This window comes from Plodia interpunctella, chromosome 21 (genome assembly GCF_027563975.2).
Source record: "Plodia interpunctella isolate USDA-ARS_2022_Savannah chromosome 21, ilPloInte3.2, whole genome shotgun sequence".
Classification (NCBI taxonomy): domain Eukaryota; kingdom Metazoa; phylum Arthropoda; class Insecta; order Lepidoptera; family Pyralidae; genus Plodia; species Plodia interpunctella.
In genome coordinates, this window is record NC_071314.1 from 2,883,610 (window position 1) to 2,893,480 (window position 9,871).

At 34.5% G+C, this 9,871-nt stretch overlaps 2 protein-coding genes across 3 annotated transcripts; one reads left to right on the plus strand and one right to left on the minus strand.

Moving 5' to 3' along the window:
• Positions 1–142: 142 nt before the first annotated feature.
• On the plus strand, positions 143–4,862 carry Ogg1 (8-oxoguanine DNA glycosylase). Of its 2 annotated transcripts, none has more exons than XM_053761051.1 (6): positions 143–341; positions 672–1,013; positions 1,374–1,485; positions 1,607–1,777; positions 2,295–2,489; positions 4,665–4,862. In XM_053761051.1, exons 1-6 carry the CDS (start codon positions 265–267, stop codon positions 4,728–4,730), a joined length of 963 nt encoding a protein of 320 aa, XP_053617026.1. In that variant the 5' UTR covers positions 143–264; the 3' UTR covers positions 4,731–4,862. The 2 variants fall into 2 exon arrangements, with proteins under 2 accessions (XP_053617026.1, XP_053617025.1); XM_053761050.1 differs by lacking the exon at positions 4,665–4,862 and adding an exon at positions 2,708–2,865.
• RhoGAP5A (Rho GTPase activating protein at 5A) lies at positions 2,839–9,717 on the minus strand. The gene is made up of 8 exons (XM_053761049.1): positions 7,565–9,717; positions 7,282–7,483; positions 6,653–6,883; positions 6,029–6,264; positions 5,411–5,662; positions 4,720–4,851; positions 4,233–4,338; positions 2,839–3,858 (listed from the first exon to the last, which is right to left on the minus strand). The coding sequence occupies exons 1-8, from the start codon at positions 7,596–7,598 to the stop codon at positions 3,690–3,692; spliced, it is 1,362 nt and encodes a 453-aa protein (XP_053617024.1). The 5' UTR covers positions 7,599–9,717; the 3' UTR covers positions 2,839–3,689.
• Positions 9,718–9,871: the final 154 nt, after the last annotated feature.

Consider the following 9,871-nt stretch of genomic DNA (forward strand, 5'->3'; position numbering starts at 1 on the left):
GATTTTTATTTAAAATACTCAATCCTTGTAGGACTTTTGATCTCAAAACCTTCTTACTTCTTATGATGTCTATAGTTCATCCTTTGCCTTTCCAAGGATAAACAATGAAAAAGAATCTTTGGTCCAGTGAATAACTGTCAATGTCACCTCGATTGCCGACATCGAAATTCGAAAGCGATGCGGCACGCGCGTTTTTGTCGGAATCGGAATAAAACAAAACAAACAAAATTGAGTCGTTCGTATTAAATAAGAGTACCTATAATAATGAGTTGGAATAAATTGTTGTGCAATCGTCAGGAGTTGCAGTTGACTGGTACTCTAAATGGTGGTCAAAGTTTCAGGTAATCTTCACATACCAACCAAGAGAAACGGTAGTTACCTACTTTTAAATTTAGTTGCGTTTGCGCCGTTAAAATGTAGCCTATGTCTCCAGCTTCACACCAAAAATATGCAATCTAATGCTCCGTTTCGTCGTCTTTGCGTTTCGATGGTAAATTTACAAACACTAATGAATACCCACTAAATAATCTAAAAACGCTCTACGTTTCGTCGTAAAAGAAGGATAAACAAACAAACACACTTCCACATTTATAATATGGAAGTGTGTCTGTTTATTATGGGAGGATTGGACAGTATGGATCATTTCATGTTTGATTAATTTTATTCTTCAGATGGACTCACGACAAAGACAAAGATGAATGGACTGGAATATTTTCTAAAACGGTTTGGAAATTACGGCAATCAGATGATTATTTGGAATATCAAGTAATTGGTACTTTGCTTGAAAATGGAACAAAACCTAACAAAGCAAGAAAGAGTGAAAAGTTCAAGAAGTTACTTGACAGTTATTTTCGACTTGATATGAATTTGTCAGAATATTATAATAAATGGTCCGAAAAAGACAAGTTATTTAAATCTGCCTGCCAACAGTTCTATGGCATTAGGATGTTGCAGCAAGAGCCTGTTGAAAACTTGTTTTCATTTATTTGCAGCCAAAATAACCATATATCCAGGTGAGGCGCTCAACATTCCTTCATACTGTCTCATTCTTTCTTCTTTACTTCTGATTGCATAAGGCTGATATGCTAGGGTCATTGTAAAATACAAACCGAAGAGAGTTTTATCTGTCAATCATCCTTGGGAAAGATATTGTTGCCATCACCTGACAAGGTTTACTGTCCCCATTCTAGGGTGGAACCACACCACAACTGTTTGTGCCAAATAAAAATCTTTTTGTCTCATTCTTTAAATGCAAAATACAGAAAAACATATATTTTTTTAAATGCAAAATATCTATTCCAGGTCCAATCAGAGAATACGTAATTTTGTTATTATGGCTAGTGTATTTTCCACTGTGTGTATTTTACTTTCAGAATATCAAGTATGGTAGAAAAGCTGTGTACACATTATGGTGAAAAGATAAGCACTTATGAGGGAGCTTCTTACTATGCATTTCCCTCAGTGGACAAGCTTGCTCAGCCAGAGGTATATTTTATTAAATATGTAATATCAATTCTCTATCTTTTAAACAGGAAAATATTTTTTTCCCTTTCTATGTCATAATTTATTTTTATTTCTTTAAATATTGTACTTTTTTTTATGACAGGTGGAGAAAAAATTGAGGGATTTAGGTTTTGGGTACAGAGCTAAATTTATTCAGAAATCAGCCATGCAGATCATGGAATCAGGTGGGGCGAAATGGTTCCAAAGTCTGCAAGATATGAAGTATAAAGATGCTAGGTTTGAGCTTATGAAGTTGCATGGAATTGGACCAAAGGTAACAAGGCCGCTCTTGGACACATTTATATCAATTTTTTTATCAGCACTCAGTAATGATCAAAACATTTTTATGTGTGTTAGATTAAAAGCATTGAAAGTAACTACTAGCACCATCTAGTTTGTTAACTGATTTAATTCAAAACACGATATTGTTACACTACCATGTGTCAGTTTTTCTTCAGTAGAATGAAAATATTCAGTAGTCAGTTCAGTTAGCGAATGAATGAATAAAACGGTTGAACAAGATTCGCAATCAAATCTTGTGAGGTGGGCGTTGCCTTCTTGAGATTCACTTAGCTTTGGCGCGGTGTGGTCGTGTGTTTTTTTGAGATTATTTTATTAGAGAAGTGAATTGAGTAGTTGGTGTGTGTGCACGATAGTTATTGCTTTATCCATGAATAAGAAAGAGAATGTATATAAACAATACACCCTACGCAAACTCGCCTCTATTACCGCCGCATAAGGTCTATGATGAACGATTGACCTACAAAATTAATAAAAAATTGTTTTATTAGGTGGCAGATTGCATATGCCTAATGTCTCTAAATCACTTGGAGGCGTTGCCAGTGGATACTCATGTATATCAGATAGCTGCACAGAATTACCTGCCGCACCTCAGAGGCAAGAAGAATGTCACAGAGAAGATGTATGTAGAGATTGGGGACCACTTCAGGCAACTGTATGGGGACATGGCCGGGTGGGCACATACTGTGAGTTAAATCCTGTTTTTTTAAAATGCTAATGCATGATTTGGTCAAAAAGTCTGATAGTCAATGGTGCTTTTTAAAGTAGATGGAGCTATTATAAAACGTATTTTTTCAATTGTTACGCGGGTGACACCACGGCGTGCATCTATTTGTTGTTGAAGTAAACTTTTTTGTGAGATACATAGGTACACATTAAATACAGAGGATTTTATCAATTGCAGGTATTGTTCTGTGCAGACCTCAAAAAGTTTCAACAAAACGAGAATGATACATCAGACTCTGATTGTAGCAAACCTAAAAAGAAAAAGTAGTGGATCTGTGATATTTAGGAATAAGTAATACAGTAAAAATATAATCTTTTTTAAATTTTATTCATGTATTACGCTTTTTATTATTACGCACATTGGTATTGATACAAAAGTAAACATTTGGTACAAAATATAATAAAATACTTATATAACACAACCTGGAATGGTTTTTAAGGAAATCTTTTACAAAGATCAAATGTTTAAGTTCTTATCACATTAATTAATTGAATTAAAACAAAGGTTCAATCAATTTTAAAAACAATAGGTAAAATTTCGATTAGGTTTTACAGGCATCTTAATAATAGGCATATTATTGCACAATACGACATTAATACTATGTTTATTATCTTGAGATTGAATAGACAGTATACCTTATAACTACATTTAAAAAGTCACTTATACAAATAATAATACCACACATAAACATGTTTTGTAAAAATGTATATAAATGCATAAGTAAGGCCCATTAACAAATATTTTAGTTAGGGTTTCATACCTCAAAAGGTAAAAACGGAACCGTATCACATTTTGTTAACAGGCAAAGCCTCGAATTAATCTAGCACCTACTAAAATAATATGAATGTAAAAAAATCAGACTTTTTTTGTTTACAAATAATTGTGGCCAGTAACACATCACAAACAGCCACGATTATGGACATAATTTGGAATTAAGAGTTTTTTTAACTCTTTTCAATAAATATATGGTCAGGGCTACACACCACTCAGAATGAAAGAGAAAAAAAAACGTAGATTTGATTTTGAAATTAGATTGTTTTCTTTTTTTCAATAAGGGTGTCAAAAGTCCTAATCTGATGATATTTCGGTACGTTTAACAATTTTGCCTAAACTATATATTTGCTCAAAGTATGCTGGTGCGGAGATTATAAATATATGTCTACTTATTTCCGTAATAGATTTGCGGGCAATACTCTATGAGGGCCTGCAGTGCCCTGATTTCGAACGCCAGGTCTGTGATGGCGGGCGGCGTGGCGACCAACGTCGGTGCAAAAACTGTGCTCAAGTTGTGAGCGCTCATTTTGTTTACTTCCGCGTACTGGGACACCCTGTAGAATGTATAAAGGCTTGGTTACATACACATTAGTTATCGAAAGCTACGAGTATTATCGAAAAAAACATTTTTAGCTGTAGTAGATTTTTAATTGTCAATCGACTGTAAATAGACGATATACGAGTACATTGAAAAACAGGAAAGCATTGCAATAACAATGAGGGTCAACGTGATTGATGTTGCCGCTAGGGGCGCTGGTGTAATTTCCATGTCCAAACTAAATAATGTGTTGTATTTTTTAAGTGTCAATCAAAGCAACTAGTAGCGCCACCTAGTAGCAAAGAATCGACCCACTAAAAAAAAAAGCAGTTCTCCGCTCTCGCTCCGACCCGGCAAGATTTCGCTCATTAAAAATTTGTAGTTATTTACTTGTGTAAATGCTGCACCATATACTGGAGACAGTTAAAATGCGCCGGAGGGAGTGAGTCGAGACATTCCCTCAGGAGCGTTATTAGTGACGCGGGCGTTTTCGTTTCTGGAATATAAATATAAAAAATAAATAATATTTAGGCAAAATATATTTTATTTCGTATCCCTCTTAATTTTTTGGTTGCCTTCACGGCGGTGATACCCGAGACCTGGGGACAGGTCCGCGTAAAAAAATAATCATTAAATTTTGAACATGCGTTTCTGATTGTACGACAGCCGCGTGCCTGACATCAACCCTCTTCGAGAATGCTGTTGTTGCCTCTTAGCTGTCAAGGATTTAATGCTTTAGTCGCGTACGACATCCACGGGGATATATAGTGGTCCTATTCTAGAGCAAGAATAAATCTTTAACGTGATAAGTTATATTTTTAGCGCAGACAAGAAATGGAATCGCAAACTCACAGATATGAGAAAGAAAAAGACTTACGTATAGCTTGAACAAGCTTTGGGTGTACTTCATACGTAATCAAAGGAACGGGCAACAAACGCAGATACAACTTGAGAGTCCCCGCCACCACATTGATGTTGCTGTAAACACTAAGATCTGCCGCTTCGCCGTCTGAAAAATGTCATTATTCTAACAGTAAGCTAATTTGTTTTTTTTTTTTGTAAATTTTTCACGATTTATCTACTAACCAATATTGAAATTTTGCATGCATGCAGTTTGAAGTACGGAGAAAGATATAGAGTACCTTTTAAGGTGATTGCATACATTGAGTTTCCATACATTTTGTTTCCGAGCTTTGTGTTAAACGTGGTTAGTGTTCTCATGATATAATTGTCTTTCCAATTCCTATGGAGTTATCGGACTCGCAATAACAATCTTAGTAATTTACGGCACTTTACGAGAAAATTGGTTTTAAAAATCCGTCAGTATTTGACTTTTCAATGTGTGCGTAATAATTTACTAATATTTAGGGCCGCCATCTAGCGGATTTAGGACAGAATTAAAAAACTATTGACATTATGTCTGTTGCTGTTGTTATCAATTTTTTATTTTTGCTTTTGATCTAGATGGCTCTATATATAAAAGTAGTAATCGAAAAAATTAAACATTCATACTAGCAAATAAAAAATTAACTTAAAGTATGAATAAGAGGATTAAGTCTTTATCTCACCTTTGTCAAAAGCCATTTTCAACGCTTCAATCTCATCCGCGAACCCGGACACCCTGTAGATGCCCTCAGAATCCATACCGCGAGCTTCTATCTCGTTCACACACTTCCTCACAACAAAGGGTAGTGTACTCGCATGCGCATTCAGTAGAGTGGTCAGATCTATGCCGAAGACTCCCCGGAGTTTCTTTAGATCTGGTACACAGTGGTTGGGCACCCTCTCTGAGCATTTTGTATGAGCTATGAATCCGCAGTCTGCAAATATTTATCTTTATTAATGTCTGCAATTTAATGTGTTTAACCCAAACATAAAAGGAAACTTAGCACGACGAGCTAGCATAGTCAAATTGTATATAGAACATGTACATACAACTCTTGACCCATCTCACACAAAGCTGCAGATTGGGAACGTGGAGATTGGGATTCGTGTCCCGGTTCTTCTCATCAATGCATACGCATTTCTCTTGTATAGACGAAACGAAAGATATGATGCAGATACAGTTTTCATTAATGTGAAAATGAAAATAGTTCCAGAACAGGATATGGTTTTGGTTTTGCTTCTACTTGATTTGTCGGAGCAATGCCAAGTAGAATGCGGTAGACAAAGACTTGCAATTTTACCTTCACACTTAACTCCTTGAGCTGTAAATCCCCATAAAAAGTTGGCACACAACTCGCACCAATTGAGGCCCTTAAATGTGTGCACTTTGAATGTATGAGTCTTTGAATACTTGATCAGAAGCGGGTTGTCTTCCAGAGTCGGTGTGAGATCAAACGCTGACTTCTTTAGAGTATCATTCTCTTCTATTTTATGAGTTTCCTTCTTTTTTGTGACAGGGCTGGAGCGATTTGAGTTCCTGGACAATTAGTTTTGAATATGTAGTTGGCATATTGTCAATTAACAAAAGTTATAAATATATTTTTTGTTGTAAAATGGAATTAGTCAACAATCTAATAGAAGTTTTATTTCTATATACTTTTATAGAGAAAAGTGTAAATACAGATGAATCAAAATTTTATTAATTAGTTTTATGTGGCTGGAATTATCCCAGTTTTTTAACTTTATGTATCTTATTTCACATGAATTTCCCACAGGAAATATACTTTTTTCCTGAATGAAAAGTAGCCTACATCCTTCTTCATACTCTTAACAATATATGTGAGGAATTTCATGAAGTTAACAAACATGTGTAATAAATTGTAATAAAAAATTAACTTAATTTGTAACAAAAATGTTTAACTTACTGTTTTATTTGTGACAATGTATTCAATTTCCTCCTATTCAGTGTTACATATGGACTGTCCGTATAACTAGTTTGGGAGTTTATCATCTCCAGTATATGGTGGGCCTTCAGTTCCATGTGGCAGGTGATGAGGCCATCAGCTACTAAGTCGTAAACAGTTTCATACTGCTTGTCTCTTATATAATGTGTTCCATCATAATAAAGCTTATAGTGGTGTACTTTGTCATTAAACCTTTAATTTAAAAATATGGAATTTATATACTACTCAGAAATATAAGTTCCTGTCCTAAGAAACCCATTTTAGGAGTTTGACAGAAGCTTTGATTATTTCATTCTTTTAAGCCTGGTACATACTGAATGCAGTATGCAGAATGTTGCAGTACACATTATGTTCATTGTATGCAATACCCACATGTACCCATAATTTTATACATAAAAGGTCCATGTCTTTTATGTCTATTCTACTACTGAAAAAGTGTTGGTGTTTAGTGAAATCTAGTCTAGGGCTTCATATTAGGTTTTTAGTAATTAATATTTTAAATTGCACAATTCACATGTTAACTCATCACAAGTGAGGCCTCATCATAAGATAACATTAAATTATTTCAACAGAAGTTAATTTATATTTACCTCCATGTGAGTGTATAAAAGTCATTATACTGATTTCCTTTTCTAATTAGAAATGCCCCATTAGGCTCCTCTTCTAATAGTGATGTAGCTTCCTTGTGTCCCATAACACCATGATATTCTTTGCCGTAGAATTCGGGCCTATCGGGGCAGTTGTCACACACTAAACGTTTCGGTAAAGGTGCCTCCATTTGAATGCGATAGACTGAGAATAAGAGAAAACGTAAATACTTACATCCGATACATAAAAAATACAATTTAAGTTATACTCTCTCCTGATACTTACGTTCTGGTTTCCAGATGTTTTTCAAGTTCTCCATTGTAAATATTTATTTTTTACCTTTGCACAGTATTGTTTATCTCAATAAGTGAGTCAAGTTGTTGGAAAAATGCGATAAATGTACGAGACAACGCGGAAATGTAAAATGGAAAGTAAGCACAAAACGTAAACATAAATAAACTATAATTGACAGTGTCACTGTGACAGCTGTTATATTGACGAAATGACATTTTTTTTTCTTCTAGAATTTAGTGTTGTAACTCTTAGCCAAGTTTATCGGCCCATCGATTCTATTGTTATTGGATTGACTCACCATTTCAGAAGGACGATAATTTGCTCATGACTTTATGTTATTACAGGCCTGACTATCGAATAGGCCCTCACCCAAGGTTTGTTAAGCCTCTGACAAAATAATGTTATCTTAATAAGTTAGTCCAGCTAAATAACCGACACATGGTTGTTTGTTGTCTTGTTGTTTATAATGAGTAGCGGCGGAAGTACCGATATTGCCGTATTTTTTTTATAAATAAATTAATTGTGTAAATAAATAAATATAAATTTAATGCCGCTCTTGACATTTTTTCGATCGGTTGATAAATCCTACAATTTCCTGAATGTAAATTCATTCCTGAAATGCTTAATTGTCTGTGAATATTTGTAAATATTCAATCTATTTATAACACGGTGATTAACTAAAATTGGATTACCATATGCGGGTGCAAATTGTGTTCTTGAATAAATTTATGGCTGAAATTATTTTAAATGACATTTTCTAAACTTATGATTTTTATTCCCGTTAGTAATTTAATTAACTTATGATTGATTATTTTTGGTACCATATCACCGTATAATTTTTATATGAAATTACCTATCAATTGATATTGCAAGCTTAAATGTTAGCCTACTTAGTACTTAGGTAAGTACTTAAGTATTAAGGCCACGTTATCGTAATTTTTTTCACGGGGTGGTGACATGGCTTGCTACTTACAAGGAGCTAATTCATTCAAGTGATAAACAAATTACCTTTAACTTAAACTGGATATATGTATGAAAAGTCTAATTCTAAAAATTATGTAAATGTTCGATTGAGAAACGCTTTTAAGACAATAATAAATATTGTAATTCTTCTTGCTTGCTGTGAAATCGTCAAATTACATGTTTATTTAAATAAAATGTTAAATTTCGACTTCCATACCGTGACAATTCTAGCTGAGCCCGGAGTTTCGCCCCTGTGGAAATTTCGGGATCACTAAAAGGTCGTGGAAGTGAAAGAGACGTACTATTTCTAGGTAATATTCTACCCTTAGGTATACTGAATTTCATCGGAACTCATCTAGCAGTATTTCCTGTGGTCGAGTATCAACTCGCATACACACATCCAAACTTTCGCATTTATAATAACAAACTACTCTAGCAAACATTTATAAAGCCCTATAATTTCAGTTCCTGAATCTCATGTTTGTATTTCCTAATTGGATAATTCTTATACATAATATGGCGGCCATGACGCCGACATCCGCGGAACGTATTTCCTAATATTCGTTATCGGTTACGTACACACAATCCGGAAAAAATAAATCTCTCCTTTTACTAAACAAGTAATTGCTATATCTGCTCGCTCGAGATATAAAACTGTAGGCCTTCATTCAATTCAGCCGCCTAAGGTAAAGCTAGGGCTTAAGTACCAGCGTTTTGTATTCGTAAGCAGATAGGTAGGTTTTAACATGAAGTTTTAGTTTGTCTCGTTCAAACAATCCTTATATCCTATCCTCACATATTATAAAAAATGTCCTCCATGCCGCGTCTGTCTCAACGTCTGTACAAACAGACGCCTACAGACAACTGTAGGCGATAAAATCTTCGGATTTTTGTACGTTTTTCACCAATCGATAGTGTAATTCCTGAGGAAGGTTTAGGTGTATAATTTATTTTGATTTTACCTGAGCGAGGTCAGGACGGGCCGCTAGTTTTATATTAAATTCTTCTGTGACTAACAAACGACGCATAGTTGTATATAATAACTACTGGGCTTTGAAAGTTGAAATTTAGGATCCTAGGGGAGCACTAATAAAGAAGTTCTCGAAATTACCACCCGAACGGAAAAAATGGAATGTTGAAAAATGAAGTCGAGCAAAAGCTAGTGTATATAGTCCTTGTTAGGTTTATACCTACCCTTATGGGTAAAATAGTTATACCTAGGTAAATAATTTTTATTATGATACGGAATAGTGATATTGAAACAAAATCTTTTGAAATAAGTAAATTATTTTTTTCTCTTTTAAGTAAGTACTTCCCTGTACAACGTACAAATTT